The sequence below is a fragment of the Callorhinchus milii genome, unplaced genomic scaffold (genome assembly GCF_018977255.1).
Source record: "Callorhinchus milii isolate IMCB2004 unplaced genomic scaffold, IMCB_Cmil_1.0 Scaffold8, whole genome shotgun sequence".
NCBI classification, from domain to species: Eukaryota; Metazoa; Chordata; class Chondrichthyes; order Chimaeriformes; family Callorhinchidae; genus Callorhinchus; species Callorhinchus milii.
Window position 1 is genome coordinate 362277 of NW_024704749.1, and position 19598 is coordinate 381874.

At 45.1% G+C, this 19598-nt stretch overlaps 1 protein-coding gene across 1 annotated transcript in view; it reads right to left on the reverse strand.

Annotated features, from left to right (window-relative positions):
- Window positions 1-19310, reverse strand: part of LOC103190031 (solute carrier family 2, facilitated glucose transporter member 11) — a 30949-nt gene extending 11639 nt beyond the window's left edge. Inside the window, exons 1-6 of the mRNA XM_007910636.2 lie at window positions 19214-19310; window positions 16541-16639; window positions 15544-15704; window positions 12444-12568; window positions 8905-9034; window positions 5968-6116 (exon numbers count right to left, since the gene is read on the reverse strand). Of these exons, the coding sequence (XP_007908827.1) occupies window positions 5968-6116; window positions 8905-9034; window positions 12444-12568; window positions 15544-15704; window positions 16541-16639; window positions 19214-19228 (679 nt within the window). The 5' untranslated portion in view covers window positions 19229-19310. The remainder of the gene's footprint in view (window positions 1-5967; window positions 6117-8904; window positions 9035-12443; window positions 12569-15543; window positions 15705-16540; window positions 16640-19213) is intronic.
- Between the last annotated feature and the right edge of the window lie 288 nt (window positions 19311-19598).

Consider the following 19598-nt stretch of genomic DNA (forward strand, 5'->3'; position numbering starts at 1 on the left):
AGGAAAAGATGGGGAACTATAGTCAGTTAGTCTCACATCAGTGATAGGAACAATTTTAGAATCGTTGATTAAGGATGTGGTAGTGTGGTATTTAGGGCACAATATAATTAGGCCGAGTCAACACGGCTTTACAAAAGGGAAGTCATGTTTGACAAACCTCAAAGAGCTTTTTGAGGATATTTCCAGTAAAGTAGATAAGGGTGAATCAGTGGATGTGGTCTATTTGGACTTCCAGAGGCGTTCAATAAGGTGCTGCATAAAAGGTTAGTCCAAAAGATAAGGGCCCATGGAATTGGGGGGGAGCATATTACTGTGGATTGGGGAATGGTTAATGGGTAGGAAACAAAGAGTAGGGATAAACGGGTCCATTTCAGATTGGTGGGATGTGACTAGTGGAGTGCCACAAGGATCAGTCATTGGGCCTCAGCTATTTACCATCTACATCAACGATCAAGATGAGGACATCGCAGTTAATATATCTAAATTCACAGATGACACAAAACTAGGAGGAAGTGTCAACACAGAGGACGACATTAAAAAAATGCAGCGCGACATAGATAGGTTAGGTGATTGGGCAGGTAGGTGGCAGATGAAGTATAATGTAGGGAAGTGCAAAGTCATCCACCTGGGTAGAAAAAACAGTAGAGCGGGTTATTTTTTAGAAGGGGAGAGATTGGAACGTGCATTTCAGGTCAAAAAGTCCTGACCTGAAACGTTTACTCACTCTCTTCTCTCCAAAGATGCTGGCTGACCTGCTGAGTGTTCCCAGCAACTTCTGTTTTAATTACTGGAGAGACAATAACTGGCTATGTTTGTTCCTCAAAAAATGGTATGTATTTTAACAAAATATGCATTACATTTTCTCCTAAGTTCCATTACATTTGAATTATATTTTGATAGAGAATTGTTGTTTGAGGTATAGCCCGGTAAAAGACAACTGAAGCTCATATGCCAGTGACGCTATCTTGTCTTAAAGAGCTGCATGCTCAGTCCTATTCCTAACTGTATGAAGTCAGCACCTCTGAATGTTACACCTGCTTCAAGTCTTCTAACCTAGCAGCTCCACAATGGCTTCATGAGTAGCAGCTTCACCCACACAACAACAACAACAACTTGCAATTATATACCGCCCTGCATGTGGGATAGCGTTGCAGAGTGCTTGACAGTGTCGGAGCATGACACCAAGGAGTCACAGCCAAAGAGGAAGGTCTTCAGGCATGATCTGAAGATGGGGAAGGAAGGGGCAAGGTGGAGGGATAGAGGAAAACTGTTCCAGAGATTAGGGGTGTAGTGGCTGAAAGCATGGCCAACAATGGTGGAACGGAGGGCACGGGAAGGCAGGAGCCAGTCGAGCAGAGGCAGTGGGTAATAGGTTGGTGAGTAAGCAGGTCAGAGAGGTAGAGAGGTGCCAGGGCATGAAAGGATTTAAAGACGATTGAGAGGATCTTGAAATTCATCCGTTTGGCGATAGGGAGCCAGTGGAGCTCGGCTAGAGCTGGTGTGATGGTGGTATGGAGTTTAGTGAGGGTTAGTATTAGGGAGGCAGAGTTTGGAATCAGCTGGATCCTGTGTTTGGTGGAGCCCCGGCAAAGACGGCATTTGAAAAGTCAAGTCGGGAGGTGACAAACACATGGATGAGTGTTTCGACTGCGTAGTGGGTAAGGTACGGTTGGACTTGGAGTTGTACCTGGAGGAGAAGTAGATTTGCATGTCATCCACAAACCTGTGGAAGTTTACCCCATGTCTGCGGATGACATGCCAAGAGAGAGTATATAGATGAGGAATAGGAGGAGGCCAAGGATAGAGCCCTCAGGCCTACACTTTACAGATCAGGTTAAAATCCTAATTTGTGCTTGGTTATCTTATCCCAGCCAGAGCGGGAATTTGGGGCACTACAATTAGCCTCAGTGCCCCTGGGTTAGGAAGGAGAAAGCTAGGATCCTCAGGGCTGACGATTGCTTTCCAGAGACTGAGGCTGGAAGAATAGAAATTCTGTGCAATTTTGTATCAACAAGATTTTGGGGGAAAACATAAGACATATTTTGTTAAAGTACACAGCAAATTCCGTAGGTCTTTTATAGTGGCATAAACATTAGCACATTATAGGAGTATAATCGTTACTTGGTCCTCATTAATGGGTGGGGTTCAAAGCAGCAATTCCCATCTTTTCTCAGGTGTTTAATACCAGTGGTAATGACTAGTTGGTTTAGGCGTTGACTAGCTACAGCCTGCTGCCCTCGGAAACATCATGGTGAAATGAGCAGCAGGTAGGATTGGGAACCTTACTGTAGGCAGAGTTGCTTCACAGGAATATGGATTTCCCTCATGTGATAACCTGGATTAAGCAACTGGTGCTGAGTGATCTTGGTGTTGCACTTAGACCTCAACAACATCCAGGTGGCTGGCAAGTCACAAATTGTCTGTAAAGATTCTTCCACCTTGTTGAAGGAGGATGTTCATGCTGGAGATGGCAAACAAGGAAGAGGGAACTCAGCAAGAAATTCATGGAGGAGAAAAGGGTAGCAGGAGGAAAGAGGACAGTAAGGAAGTGAAAGAGAATGGTAAAAAGGCCGCTGGAGATGCTAATGTCTTCCTATAGTGAACAAAGGGAAATAAAATTTAAAGGTAAGGGTGGTAGTAAAGGAGAGAAGAAGCGAGAAGGAAAGTGGGAAAAGACAATTCATAGGGAGAGAGAAGTTTTCAGCAGGATCCAAGCAAGGTGGTGGTGATTCCCCAGGAGGAGATGGTGGGAGGAGAAGGAGAGGGGAAGGGGAAGTTAAAGGATCCCTGGAATTCAGGGAGACTGTGGTGGGAGAGTTTCCACTAATGATGGAAGGTTTGGGGTTTGTGTTGGAAAGTGAGGTAAGGGGAGCTCAGGAGAAGAACAGAGGGTTGAACAGGAGACAGAGAACAGAGGAACAGAAGCTGGAACAGGAGACAAAGGACAAAAGGAAACATGAAGTGAAGCCTGGAGAAGAGGGTGAAGGAGAGAGATTGGGAGAAAGATAGAGGGGGGTAATCTGAAGAGATCTCAGACAGTAGGGAGGAGGAGAATCCCTCTACATTTGGGGTGGAAAGTGCTGGGTATTTTGAAAAAGTGTTGAGAAACGAGTTCTTAAGGGTGGTAGGTCTCAAAACATCTCGTGAGAGGGGAGCATAGGTAAAACATAGGAAAGTAACAAAGAAAAAGGTTTAGGGGAGTTAAGGGAGTCAAGAAGTTTTTTTAAAAATTCCTACGGGATGGGAGCTGGCTTTGATGAATGTGAGAGGTATAGAGAAAAGAAATAGAAGAAAAATGTTAGGGAATTTGGAGGAATGTAGGGGATGAATGCAGTGGAACAGATCTTTCTGTGAGCCTGCTGGGGTGCGGGGGACATGGACTGCAGCTTGTTGGGTTAGTGGTGTTACTTTTGCTAAGTGCAAAACCTAGATGTAAAGATGTGGGGGATAGCAAAAGAAACAAAATAAACAAAATAAAGGAAGTCACCAGAAGAGATGGAGTAAGTGCTACCATTAATAACATGGTACAAAATGGATAGCCTGAAAACAAGCAGGTTACTCAGAGGCAGTTAGCCCATATTGGAAATATAGACATGAATTAAACAAACAAGAAGTATATATCGAGCGAAGAGAATAGTAATGCTAAAGGAGTTGAGAATGAAATTTATGAAGAACATCCATGAGGGACAATAGGGAATGGAAAGGCAAGTGAAAAGCAAGAGAAGATCAGCTATGATCTAATTAAATGGTGGAACAGGCTCAACGGGCTGAATGGCCTACTCCTGTTCCTATGTTCCTAAGTCATGTTTTGGCCCAGCATCAACAAACAACAACAATAACAACAAACAACAACAAATAGACTACAAACCTAAAAAAAAGACTAAAAACCAGGAGAGACATGAGCCAATCATGTGGAATGAGAAAACACACCAAGCCTGGACAAAAGTAGGAACAGATTTGTTCTATAGCAAAGAATTTGCTAGATTATTCTGGGAGAGCGGAATATGCTAAGTTTTGTTTTGAACTAATAACTGTGAAAGTAATAATTCTGAAGGTCAGCTTGAGCATTGAGAAAGTATCTGTACACCTCCAGAAAAGACCAGAATAAATATTCTCTTTTGACATAATTCTGATCAAAATACCTGTAATAATAACACAATGACAACGAAATCCTATTTATGGATGTGGTGGCTTCTTGCTGGAGGCAACAGAAAGAATAATTACACTCTAAGCAGATAGAAACTTTCCTTCTAACTGTTCAGAATCACTCGGGCTACATGGCTACACTGTGGTCCCAGTGCTCCCAGCTTACCCTGCCATCTGCTGGAGCTGACTGAGGCACAAGCTGTGGAACAGCCCCAGTATCTCCTGGATACAATACAAAATTACATTTGTAACGCGCCTTTCACGTCGACAGAACATCTCAAGGTGCTGAACAGTCAGGGATTAGGACCTGAGTGGTGGGGGAGCTTTGGGATCAGGGAGGGTGGAGGGCAGAGAGAGTAGGAGGGTGGCTGAGGGCACGGTCAAAGAGGAGGATCTTGAGGCATGCCTTAAGAGAGGGAGTGTGGCAAAGGGAATGTGGGATGGAGTTCCAGAGGGTTGGAGCAGAGAGGCTGAAGGAGGTCAATGGTGGGGCGGGCCGGGCGGGCAGGAGACCTGGAGCAGGCCGGAGCCTGCTGAGTGGATGGAGTGGACAGCTTGATAAGGGGTTAGCAGGTCAGAGAGGCAGGAGGGGGCAAGGCCATGGATGGCCTTGAAGGTGAGGACAAGAATTTTGAACTCGATCCTCTGGGGGATGAGGAGCCAATGGAGTTGGGCGAGGGTGGGGGTGATGGGGTCACGGAGCCTCGTTCAGGAGAGAACACGAGCTCCAAAGTTCTGGATGATCTGCAGTTTGTGGAGGGAAGAGTTGGGAAGGCTGACAAGGAGGGAGTTGGAGTAGTCAAGGCAACATATTGATTCTGCCAGTGTTTACTTTCCTCATGGAACCCACTTCACTTTTGTTGAAGTTCTACTCCAACTTCAGCTGCCAGACACCAGATGAATGCAACTGTTTCCTTTCCCCCAGCTACCCATCGTGTCCCTTTTTTTTAGTGAGGGAGGAATATCGGCTAAGAACAATCCAATTGAACCTGTCTATTTCACCCACAAATTATACAGTCAATTCACTTTACAGTATATTCTGTGAAGCTCTTTGAGACATCTCGAAGACGTGATAAGGCGCTATATCAAATGCAAGGATTATTGTTATTGATCCTAGCGAATATTCCTCCATCACTGAAAAAATATTACATTTGATCATCTCATTACTATTTGTGTGCAGATTAGTTGCATTGTTTGCTATATATATCCTTTACTTTACATCAAAGTAATCCATTATGCAAAGCGATCAGAGGATTCAATGTAAGGGGTTATATGAAAAGTCAGTATTATAATCCATGCATTTGAGATAGTACCTTATCACATTCAAACATATCAAAGCACTTCGCACAGTTTGTTATAGAGTCTAATGGCTATGTATTTGTACGTAAACCAGCAACCAACGTATGCACAGCAATGTCCCACAAACAGACATGAAGTGAATAACCAATTTTTAGCTGGAGGATTATTGCATAGGACCAATTCCCTCTCTTTTAGGTTAGTGTCATAGGACCTTTAATGCCCACTAAACAGGCCAACGGGACCCCAGTTTAATGTCTTATTTGAGGAGAAGTTTCCCAGCACTTCATTAGTGTCAGCCTGGACTATGAACTCAAAATCATGACACGAAGCGTGAACCTAAAACCTTTTGACTCAGAAGTGGGAGCAATTCCAAATGAGCCAAACATTGTTAATGTGACCATTTAGTCAATGTGGGGGAGGGTTCGAGACGAGACAGAATCTGTATTGAGCAATGCAATGAATATTTCATACTGCAAACAATACAGTAAATTCGTCAAAATTATGAGCAGTGTGTTGACTTACCATCCAAGCACAAGACCTTGTCCTGTCTGTCAATCAACAGGTACCTGGGGCTGTCTGGGAACCAAGGCAAGCTGATGAGCTGAATCAGGGCAGGCAGCCCACTGAAGGCCAACAGGAAATGCCATCTATGTTCAGTGCCCAACACTTCTCTGGGAAACAAAAAGGAAACACATCAATATGAGAGGCTATGGCATAGACATCTGGTCACTTTGTATCAACATGGTTTGGGGGGAGCAGGAGTTATGGAGAAGCAGCTAAAGCCACTGCTCAATAAGATGGCATCATGCCTAACAACCACCGTTATTCAAGGAAGACAATGGTCAGAAGTAGCCCCTCACAAAAACCGTCCAGCCCTGCACTGGGGGAAGGGGTTGGTGAGACTACAATCAGCTCAACAATGAATCCACTGACACCCTAACCAAAAGGAATTGAGATGCTTTGAAACGTCTCAAATGACGTGATAGGGCACTATATCAAATGCAAAGATTATGATTATTAATAATTGTCAGAATATTAATAAATATAATAATCCTTGTAACTGTTATCGTCAAGTCAGGAGGTGATCTCAAAATGCTGCACAGGATTCACCACAAAGTTTAGTATGTATTTGTAGGTAAACCAGCAACCGATTTGCAATGTCCCATCAACAGCAATGACATTGATGACCAAAAGTGTGGACCTGAAGCCTGTGGTCCTGGGTAACCAGGCTGCACGAGAAAGATTGTTCCAGACGGAACGAGCTCTCAGTAAAATGCTCTTCCTGAGCGAGTGAACGTTTGCAAGTAAGTCAACGTTTTCGCTTTCGGGAAGATTCGAATATGTCAAGACTTCAAAGGTGGAGCAAATTCCTTCAGAAATTCTCTGCTTCCTTTCTGAGTTTTGCCAATTAGATGACATCAGAGTCAGCGTGACACAGCAATTGATCATGAGATTATTATTGTTATTATGAGTAACAATTGTATTGTTCGATGTTACTTCAGACCACCTGTGTCAGGAGATTAGAAGGAATGTTTTTTACGCAGAATTGTTAGGATGTGGAAAGCTGTGCTGGGTGCGGGGGTTGGGGCATAATCCAAATTAGCTTTTAAGAGGGAACAAGAAAGATATTTAAAAAAGAATAATTTAAAGGCTATGGGGAAAAGGCAGGTTAATGAGACGATATTAATTGCTTTTTTCAAAGAGCCAGCACAGCTCTTTGGCCTTTCCAACGCTGTAAATTTTAATAGTTCTATGATTCTAAGAAGACAGCTGTTGAATGTCTTTGACAACGTATTCATCCTGTGCTGAGGGGTTGCAGTGTTATCTATCCATTCTTTGTGCTATGAGTGATTGTGCCGAGGTACTCCGTACACGAAGGATATTGCTGACCATTAAGCCTGGGATGGAGTCTGGCTGATGGCTAACAATATGTACTCAATGAGAAAACGATGTAGCCAGTGACTTTCTTGTTTCTGCAGCTCAAGTGATAAACAAACTGAAGGCAGCTCAAGCCACTCATCCACTGAGCAGGATCTTTTCAGAGTAACTGTAAAAGGGAAGGAGAGCTATTATGTAAAATCGTGAATTATTAAAGCCGAACTAGAAGTCTTTTTGGAGGATATTAGCACTATCTGAAAGACCTCGGTTTAATGTCTCATCGGAGGACAGTTGGTTGATACAATTCTCCCAGCACTGCCTTAGAATGCAGTGTGGGACCTGCCAGGTTTGGGGCCACAGCTCCTGGAATGCATTATGTGGAGTCCAGATTTGTGAAACATGTTCCTATATTCAAACTTGATATTTGTCTTGATTGGTTGGCAGAGATCTGTTCCTGTTCCAACTGGTGAAACCACTGCTCAGAGGAGGATGGTAACATTGCACTTATACATTTGAGGTTGAGTTGTTGCTGCTCACCGTGTCATCTGTCAGGTGCGTCTGGTAGCAGCTATCGACTTAGCAGGGGCTCAAATCTGCACTTGTCTGAGATCTAATGAAGAACCAGTCAATCTTGGAATTGAGCTGATGCTCTCACTTGGCACTTGTTAACTCTGCAAGCGCAAGCCCTAATGGATAGGGTCATCCTAATCAGACAAGCAGTGTGGTGCTTGTCAGACAGATTTTGCAACAACAAGCAGTTTTAATTGGGTAAACTCCAGCAATATCTCTGGGGTACCAAAGCCTTGTTTCCCACCAACCTGCATCTAATACTTTCCAGGTTTAGGTGATCAGGATCATCTCTCAGGAAAGAGAGTGCACATTCCATTCCAGATAAAGGGGAATTTTCATGCAATGTGTGGAACTCTCACAGTCTAGTTTGGATACACTTATGCAAGGTGAAGAGTTTCCGCAATGTATCAGACACTCAGCCGACCAAAACAAAGGATATGAGCAAGAAAGTCAGAGATGCAATAGTTGCATGGCAACAGCTTCATTCTGCCATCACTTCCTTCAACTGTCAATCACATGATGAATTGGAAAACTGGATTTAGTTGCACCCAATAACAAACTAAAATTGTCATTGGGTGCAACTCTGTGTCAGAGGTAGCTCTGCCTCCTAAACCATACCAACCGAGTTGCTGTCTCCACTTGGTGGGTACTGGCCTGCTCCGCCTCCCCCATCCTGCCCACTCCAGGTCGGTCAAGCCCTTAGCCTTTCTGCACCCACCCTTTGGAACTCCATCCCGGAGCCCCTCCGGCTTGCCTACTCTCTTGCCTCCTTCAAGGCCCATCTCAAAACCTTCCTCAATGGCACGTCTTTGGTCATTTTCCCACCACCACCCCTCTTGCCTTCCACCACTCTTGACTCCAGCCCACAGCTCGGACGCAAACCCTTGACTGTCCAGCTCATTGGAATGTCCTGCTGAGAGGCACTAGATCAATGCAATTTGTTGTTGTAAAATATCACCGCATTCCGCAGACAGGAATATGTCCAAATGTCAAGGGCACGATCACATTTACCTGAGTCCAATGGTCTGTCCTGTCACTTTGCCAAAGGCAACAAACATGGCTCGGGTCAAAGACACAACTCCTCGAAGTTTGATTGGTGAACTTTCTCCAAGGTACATACTCTGAACATTGAGGCCAATCCCTTCAAATAAACAAGGGAGAACAAGTAAGTTATTTACTGAGCATCTCGTTGTGATGGCATTGTCCAGACTCAAGCCATTCTCAGTGCGGTGTATAGTTTGGATTCTTGAGGGAATCTGAACATATTTGGAGTCCCATCGACTGCTCCACAACTTGTGGGCACATCAAGCTGGGTATGAGACACTTCAAATACTGTTAAGGGTAAAAGCTGATTAGTTCATTAACACTGTCGAATCCCAGGACACACTGCTCCGCCTCGAAACCATTTGGGGGCCCTCATGTTCCATTTGTTTTATTCCCATTGTTATTACTTTTGCTGCTGCCATTCAATCTGCACTAATTCTGGACTGAGGGTGTCATCTGACAGTACAGTACAGCATTCATCTCACACACCGTCACCAGCACACAACACACACACAGACATCAGCACACACACACACAGTCACCAGCGCATACACACACACAGACATCAGCACACACACACACACTCAGTCACCAGCACACACACACACAGTCACCAGCACACACACACACAGTCACCAGCACACACACACATCAGCACACACACACACACACAGTCACCAGCACACACACAGACATCAGCACACACACACACAGACATCAGCACACATACACACAATCACCAGCACACATACACACAATCACCAGCACACACACATAGACATCAACACGCACACACACACACACACAGTCATCAGCACACACACATACAGACATCAGCACACACACACACACAGTCACCAGCACACACATAGACATCAACGCACACACACACAGTCACCAGCACACACACAGACATCAGCACACACACACACACACACACACACAGTCACCAGCACACACACACACACACACAGACATCAGCACACACACACACAGTCACCAGCACACACACAGTCACCAGCACACACACACACCACACAGTCACCAGCACACACACAGACATCAGCACGCACACACACACACAGACATCAGCACACACACACACAATCACCAGCACACACACATAGACATCAACACGCACACACACACACACACACACAGTCATCAGCACACACACATACAGACATCAGCACACACACAGTCACTAGCACACACATAGACACAGTCACCAGCACACACACACACAGTCACCAGCGCACACACAGTCATCAGCACACACACACACACACAGTCACCAGCACACAAACAGTCACCAGCACACACATAGACATCAGCACACACAGTCACCAGCACACACGCACAGTTACCAGCACACACGCACAGACATCAGCACACACACACACAGTCACAGCACACGCACAGACATCAGCACACGCACACACACAGTCATCAGCACACGCACACACACCGTCAGCAGCATACACACAGACATCAGTACACACACATACACACAGTCACCAGCACACACAGTCACCAGCACACACACACAGACATCAGCACACACACACAGACATCAGCACACACACACACAGTCACCAGCACACACATCGTCACCAGCACACACACACACATACACAGACATCAGCACACACACAGTCACCGGCACAGACACGCACATAGTCACCAACTCACATACAGTCACCAAGAAACAGAGTCATCAGCACACACACACATACAGAATCACCTGTACACAAACACACATGTGTGTACACACAGTCACCAGCACACACACACCCACACACATAGTTATCAGCAAACACCCTAACTCACACACACAACAACAACAACAACAAGATTCCATTTATAGAGCGCCTTTCACATCGGGAGGACGTCCCAGCACACAATGTACACACACACACACGTACACACAGTCACCCATGTACACATACACACACACTATCATGGCATACACACACACACACGTACACACAGTCACCCATGTACACATACACACACACTGTCATGGCATACACACACACACACACACGTACACACAGTCACCCATGTACACATACACACACACTGTCATGGCATACACACACACACACACACGTACACACAGTCACCCATGTACACATACACACACACTGTCATGGCATACACACACACACACACACGTACACACAGTCACCCATGCACACACACACACACACACGTACACAGAGTCACCAGCACACACACGCACACACACAGTTGTCAGCACTAACACATTCAGAGTAACACACATTAACAAACAGAGAGTGTTTACTTCCCAATCACTGCTATGACATATAGCGCCTGTTTTGTCGCAAACATAATTGATAGCAGATTGATCAGCCAGGAATTGAAGCATAAATCAGTTGATGCTGAGGATCTTCTGCTCGTCAAACATTCTGCGCTGTGTCCAAGGTTTGTCAGTACATTAGATTGGTTTGGGTGAAGAAAGCCCTTAGGCCCATCCGATCTCATCCTTCCAGAAACTAACTCCCCATCACAGCATCAAGCTGCTTTTTAAATGAGTCAAGTGTCTTGGACTGTCCCACTTACCTGGCAACCTGTACCAGTTATCGATGACCCTCTGTGTAAAGAAAAACTCTGAGATCTTTCCTGAAATTGCCCTTTACAATTCTAAGCCCATGTCCTCTTGTTCTACTGTCCTGTTGCATCCAAAAGTATTGATCTTGGCTTCTCTTTGTTAATCCTATTTAAAATGTTATACACTTCTCTGCGGTCCCCTGTGAGCCATCTTCACTCAGGATTGAAGAGCCTGAGCTTGTCTAATCGTTGCTCACCACTCATTCCTTTAACACTGGGGCCATGGCCTCCAGGGCCTTATGTCGCAGAACCAGAACCGCACAGGTGAGGTCTGACGAGAGCACTGTGCAGCCTGAGTGACTCCAAGTTGCCTGAAAACACTATTAAAGCAACAATGATGTAAGAATTTTGCAGCCAAGTGTGTTGTGAATACTGGTCAATAGGTCTTTGTGATGTACAGTTCTCTATTACATGTGTGTAATTAATGATCATGAGGAGTTCCTTGGCCTCATCTTGGCTTGGTTTAGATTCCTCTCTGATGCAAAATATGTCTCAATAAACAGCGACCTCCACATGCACTCTCTCATTCTTTAGATCACTTTTCCGGGGGTAATAATTCCTTCAAAAAAAATAATAAATCGGTCACTCAATCCACAACTGGCTGTGGGACATTGCTGTCAATTCACTTCACAGTATATCCTGTGAAGCGCTTTGAGACGTCTCAAAGACGTGATACGGAGCTATATGAAATGCAAGGATTATTATTATGGACTCTAGACTTCTCTCTGCAGACCAATAGCTTGTCCCTTGTCTCTCCTCTCCATCTCTGAGGTGAAATGCACAAAGTGCAGCACCACATTCAGAGGTTAAATAAATCGCACCCTTTAAAAATTCAGAACTGATCCTAACAAATGTGTGAAGCAGCCATATACCTGCATTGATTCCATACAAGAAGCGTCCCACCATAATCATCTCAAAAGATCGAGCCATCCTGCTGAGCAGCATTATTGTAGCTGCTAGAATATCCACCAGATTATTGAACAGCAGGACTTTCTTTCTGAAATACAAAATAATAAGGTTAGATCTAATCCTGCATTGTATTTCCCCTTCTCAGCTTTCCACTCCCACCCCACAGTTTGGACACACCGTCATTGTGTGAAGCACTTGAGACTTTTCCCAATGTGAAAGGTATGATATTATAATAATAATACAACAACAACAAGATTCCATTTATAGAGCGCCTTTCACGTCGGGAGGACGTACCAAAGCACTGGACAGTTGGGTCAGGACCCGAGCAGTGGGGAAATGGTCAGGGTGAGGGGAGGGAAGGGGGGGAGCGAGGAGGGGGAAATGGTCAGGGTGAGGGGAGGGAAGGGAGGGAGCGAGGAGGGGGGAAATGGTCAGGGTGAGGGGAGGGAAGGGAGGGGGCGAGAAGGGGGGAAATGGTCAGGGGGAGGGGAGGGAAGGGAGGGGGTGAGGAGGGGGGAAATGGTCAGGGTGAGGGGAGGGAAGGGAGGGGCGAGAAGGGGGGAAATGGTCAGGGGGAGGGGAGGGAGGGGGCGAGGAGGGGGGAAATGGTCAGGGTGCGGGGAGGGAAGGGAGGGGGTGAGGAGGGGGGAAATGGTCAGGGTGAGGGGAGGGAAAGGAGGGGGCGAGGAGGGGGGAAATGGTCAGGGTGAGGGGAGGGAAGGGAGGGGGCGAGGAGGGGGGAGATGGTCAGGGTGAGGGGAGAGGAGGGAGGGAGGGGGCGAGGAGAGGGGAAATGGTCAGGGTGAGGGGAGGGAAGGGAGGGGGCGAGGAGGGGGGAAATGGTCAGGGAAGGTAGGGAAGGGAGGTGGTGAGGAGGGGGGAAATGGTCAGGGTGAGGGGAGGGGAGGGAGGGGGCGAGGAGGGGGGAAATGGTCAGGGTGAGGGGAGGGAAGGGAGGGGGCGAGGAGGGGGGAAATGGTCAGGGTGAGGGGAGGGAAGGGAGGGGGCGAGGAGGGGGAAATGGTCAGGGTGAGGGGAGGGAAGGGAGGGGGCGAGGAGGGGGGAAATGGTCAGGGGGAGGGGAGGGAAGGGAGGGGCGAGGAGGGGGGAAATGGTCAGGGTGAGGGGAGGGAAGGAAGGGAGCGAGGAGGGGGGAAATGGTCATGGTGAGGGGAGGGAAGGGAGGAGCGAGGAGGGGGGAGATGGTCAGGGTGAGGGGAGGGAAGGGAGGGAGCGAGGAGGGGGTAGAGAGTCGAGAGGGGGGGGTGAAGGCACAGTCAAAGAGAAAGGTCTTGAGACCGGCCTTGAAGGAGGAAAGGGAGGAAGCGGCGAAGGCACTGGGGATGGAGTTCCAGAGCCTCGGGGCTGAGAGGCTGAAGGCCACCGATGGTCGGGCGGTTGGGGCAGAGAATGTGGAGCAGACCGGAGCCAGAGGAACGGAGGGTACGGGGTGGTAGATAGGGGGATAGTAGGTCGGAGAGGTAGGAGGGAGCGAGGCCGTGAATGGCCTTGTAGGCGAGGATGAGGATCTTGAATTCGAGATAATAATGATATAAGATTATAATAATAATCATTGCATTTGATAAAGCACCTTATCACGTTGTGGAAACATCTCAATGCGCTTCATACGACTGTGTATTTTGTGGGTGAAACATGGCAGCCAGTTTGCACACAGCAATGTCCCACAATCATGTCGTAAGTGACTAATTTGGGGTATTGTTGGCCAGAACACCAGGAGAAGCTCCCTTCTCTTTTGATATAGTGCCATGGAATCTTTCACATCTACTTGGACAGACAGGACCTCAGTTTAAAGTCTGATCCAAAGAACAGTGTCTCCGACAACACAGCACATACCCAGCACTGCACTGGACTGTCAGCTTGCCCTTAGACTGTGTGATTTCAAGTTCTGACATGGGACTTGAACCCACAACCTTCTGACTCAGAGGTGACACATCTAATATAAATGTAAACTGTTGATGTATAAGGGGGATAGAGCAAATATTACAGTTTGAGCAGAAATCTGCATATTTCAAAAAAATAAACACTACAACCCATTTGATCTAATCCTTCCAGAATTCATTCCTACCTGTTTCCCATTACAGCATCAAGCTGTTTCGTAAGTGAGACCAGTGACCTGGCCACAACCACCCTTCCTGATAGAATCATAGAATCATAGAATGTTACGGCACAGAAGGAGGCCATTCAGCCCATCGAGTCTGTGTGGCTCTTTGACAGAGCAACTGACTTTTATTAACCCCACTCACCAGCTTTCTCCCCATAACCCCACAAACCAGTCTTCCCCCGATACCTATCCAGTTCTCTCTTAAAAGCTGTTATCGAATCGGACTTCACTGCCCTTTCGGGCGGATCAATCCAAATCCAAACAACTCGCTGAGTGAAAACATTTCTTCTAACCTCCCCTCTGCTTCTTTTGGTGATATCTTAAGACTGTGACCGCGAGTCACAGACACACCTACCAGCGGAAACAGCTTTTTCCTATCTCGCCTGTCGAAACCTTTCATGATCTTGAAGACCTCTATCAGGTCCCCTTCTCTGCTCTAATGGGAATAACCTGTTGCATGGTGTATTAATAATAATAATAATCCTTGCATTTGATATAGAGCCTCATTACATCTGTAAGACATGGCAAAGCACTTTACAGAATACACTGTATATTTTGTGGTTGAAACGTGGCAGCCAATTGCGTACAGCAGTGTCCCACAAACAGTCGTGGATTGAGTGACCAATTTTTATTTATTTTTTTGAAGGAATTATTACCCCCAGAAAGATGATCCACCAATCGACCAACAATCGGGTTCCTACTTACTGCGAGATAAACAGAGGCGAGTGGAATAAGGAAATTTGCCCAACATTTTACTCGGCCGGGAATCAAACCCAGGTTTCTCACTTGCGAGGTGAGTGCTCTAACCACTGAGCTACAGGACTCCATAAAGAGATCTAATAGTCCAAAGAGCCCTAAATTATCTGGAACTGTTGCTGTTAAATCCATACAAAAAAGAATTCATAGAAAGATATTTATGTGCATATTTTCAGCGCTCCTACCTTCCGTACTTCACTGCTAGATGCCCGGCGTTCAGTGTTCCCAGCAAGCCTCCAATAGGATAGATGGAAACAACTAAGGACCAAATAAGTTTGACTGTCGTGTCCTCCAGTTTGGTGCCAAAACGCTCAGCCCACGTCTCAGCAATAAAAAGCTTAATATACTGTAAACACCGATTGAAATAAGTCTGTATTAAAAACTGAAAATCTGTGTAAAATGAATCAAAATTAAAATTAATTTGCTAAATATATAATTGAGATTATTTAGCAAAATATGATAAGTAGCTGCACACATAATCAGAAACATGAGAGTGTGGGGCTCTGAGCACTTCCACAAGCTGATAATTTATTGTAATCATTTAATAATGTTTTAATTTATTGGAGCGGAGGTTGGTTGTAAGTGACTTTGTTTCTCTCACATCACAAACTGTACAGCACTGTCACAACTCTTCAGTCCATTGGGCCTCTTGTCATTTGTAAGCACAGAAAATTGTCTCTTCAGGAATATTCATGGGATACGGCACTAACTCAGAACACAATATACATGAGTGTCCTGTGTCTCGTGCATAAATTTAAGAAGGTCATTTGATGCATTTGAAAATGATCCCCCCACAATAAAGACGACAGAACCCAGGCCTTTTCCCAGGTTTGGATGCTAGATTATTCAACATATTTTAACCTTGTTCCTTAAAATAGGGAAAGAAACAGGCAAGTTTAACCCCCAAGATTTCATTTGTCCCATCAAAAGGTATGTACAAGGCATGTAAGCAAGGTGCACAAGGCAATGATTGGCACATACAAGGTGAGTAATTCAATGAAGGGTTAGATTGGAACTCAACCTGTATACCAAGTCACTGTAATAATAATCCAAGCTATTTGACAATAAGCCATTTGGTAACAAGTCATTTGATCCTCGCCTTGGCTGCTAAGTTTGTTTGAAGTTTTTTCTCTGTCCTATTGACAGAATGTTATGGAAAGTGCATAAGGCTACATTGCTTACAGCTGAGTTTGCATTGATGGAAGAAACATTGAATCCATATTGGAAGCTTCCTCCAATTCCAGCCACCAGGATCAATGGGAAAAGCAGATGTCCCTGCAACTACAACAAAAGGAAGCATGAGTCACATTTCAACCCATCTGACCCATTACAGGCTCAATAAACAAAACTTCAGAAAAAATAACAGACCGATCATATATATATATAATAATCTTTGCTTTTGATATAGCACCTTGATCATCATCGAGACGTCTCAGAGTGCATCACAGGATATTTTGTGAAGTGTATTGATTGTGCATTTTTTGTGGGTGAAATGCAGCAGCCAATTTGTGTACTGAATGCTCCACAGACAGCCATGGAGAGAAAGATCATTTTTATTTGAGGGATTTGTTGGCCAAAAGCTTCCTACTCTTTTTGAATAATGCCAAGGGATCTTTAACGTCCACCTGACAGGCAGACAGGACCTCTGTTTAACGTCTTATCATGGAATGGGTGCAAAATATTCTACAGGGAGAAGGGGAACATACAGAAGTCATGTTGGGATCCATGATGTAGGGAAACAAAGAGCTGAGATCCTACAGGGAGAGTATCAGAAGCCAGGGAAAAAGCTAAAGAGTAGGACCTCAAAGGACCTCAAAGTAATCTCTGGATTACTCCCAGTGCCTCATGCAAGTGACTATCAAAACAGCAGAATCAAACACATGAATATATGGCTGGAGAAATGGTGCAGAAAGGAGGGCTTCAGGTTCTTGGATCACTGGGACAAGTTGTGGGGCAGGTGGGACCTGTACAAGGTGGATGGGTTATACCTGAACAGGGCTGGGACCAATGTCCTCACAGGGAGGTTAACAAGTGCTGTGGAGAAGGGTTTAAACTAATTTTGAGGGGGGAAGGGAATCAGGATGTAGCATTAGAGAGGACGTACAAGTTACATAGAGGGCTGGGAGAGACAAATAGCAATGTGATCAGGAGTAATCCAGAAAAAGGAGGGATTAGATGGGGGAGAAATTCAGAGCAGACTCAGTTGGTCTTGGAGTGCATGTGCATAAATGCACGGAGTGTGACAGATAATATTGGTGAGCTGCGGCTCAAGTTGCCACATGGGGTTATGATGTGGTGGCAATAACAGAGACCTGGCTCAAACAAGAGCAGGAATGGGAGCTGAATATTCCTGGCTACAATGGATTCAGGAGGGATAGGGAAGGAATAAAAGTATAAAGCAGAACAAGTACATTCCCACGAAGGGGAAAGGAGGGCATCCAAAACTCCCTGAATGAATAAGGAAATTGGGATTAAAATAAAACAGAAAAAGGAGATTTATGATACATGTCGGGTCCAAAATACAGAAGGTAATCAAATAGAATATAGAAAGTACAGAGAAAGGAAATAAGAGGGGCAAAGATATTGTATGAGAAAAGATTAGGGGGTAACATAAAAGGGAATCCTAAGGTATTTTATAAGCAGATACAGAATAAAAGGTTAGTCAAAGGTCGGGTGGGTCCAATAAGGGACCAAAGAGGAAATCTTCCTGTGGCGGCAGAGGCTGACGTACTGAATGAGTACTTTTCATATGTCTTGACAAAAGAAGAGGACGCAGCCAATGCCACAGTATCGGAGGAGAGGGTAGAGAAATTGGATAAGAATAAACCGAGAGGAGATTCTAACAAGGCTGTCAGTGCTCAAGGTAGATAAGTCACCCGGTCCAGACGGGGATGCATCCCAGGTTACTGAGGGAAGTCAGGGTGGAGATAATGGAGTCTAAATAAATCATGTAAATGCACACAGAGTTGAAGGAATTGCTGTAGCATTACAGCTTGCACCCCCCGTTGCCAATATTAGTAGAAAGGCCTGGGTCAAGCAGGGGGTGGATTTGAATTCAGTCCAAACTGATGGGATGAAAGCAGTTTCTCTCTATTTATTGTAAGGATGATTTATTATTGAGCAGTGACAGAACCAATCATTCTCAGGTTATCTACCGCACCGGTTAGTTACAAAGTAAAATTCCTTTCATACTGTTGCATCAAGCACTCTTAAATCAGATCCTACGAGGGTTATATGCAGAGCAAACTTCCTTTACATGCTTCTGTCAAGCATTCTTATGTAAGTTCTAGCAAGGGTTATATACAGAGCAACGTTCCCACTGTGAAGTCTCAGTAATGTCTCTAACCTTGGATCATACGGACTAGAATCTTACTTCCATTTACCAATATTGTATGATCTCTCAGAGTATGAATTTCAACTTGGCACCAACAACCACTTGGTACTGTGTTGTGCAGTCAGTCCTGACTGACCTGGTACTGACTATTTCATTAGGAATAAAATAGAAACCATTTCAATTTATTTCCACAGCACACTAGCAGAAGCAGCACAAGGATCTGTTCTTCAGTTAGATAATATTAATAATAATAATAATATTACAACAACAACAACAAAATTACAATTGTGAAGCGCCTTTCACATTGGGAGGACGTCCGAAGGCACTGGACAGACAGTTACGGACCTGAGCTGGGGGTCGGGGTGGGGGAGGGTGTGGGAAGCAAGGAGATTGAAAGTACGGTCAAAGAGGAGGATTATTATTAATAATAAATGCCCAGAAACTCCACCAAAAATGAAATAAACAAGAGTAAAAATGTAAATTAGTGCAGACGAGACATTACACACGATGAGAGAACCTACCAGCTTCTTCAGCATCTTGTCCTGTCGATGTGTCCAGCACCAAATCTCTATTCTAACTGTTGTGGGGTTTGACTCTTACAGAAATGACACTGAGATATTTAAGGCTGAACAGAAATGTGAAGCAATAGAGCTTAAGATGTGTATTGCTGGTTTTTTTAACTTGAGTCTAATTTATTAACTTCTTTGTGCAAAGAGCCGGTGCATCCACGGTCTATTAACCCTGCCTGCAGGGCTATGTTTTCATTAGATTCTCTGCGTCACAAATAAAGTTTAACATTAAACTTTAAATAGATTGAACTCTTTGTGTAACCTCTGCTGTTAAAATGATGATGTCAGTACACAGGGTCCATGCTTGAACTTTCTCTGCTTGAGTGAATGCAATTCA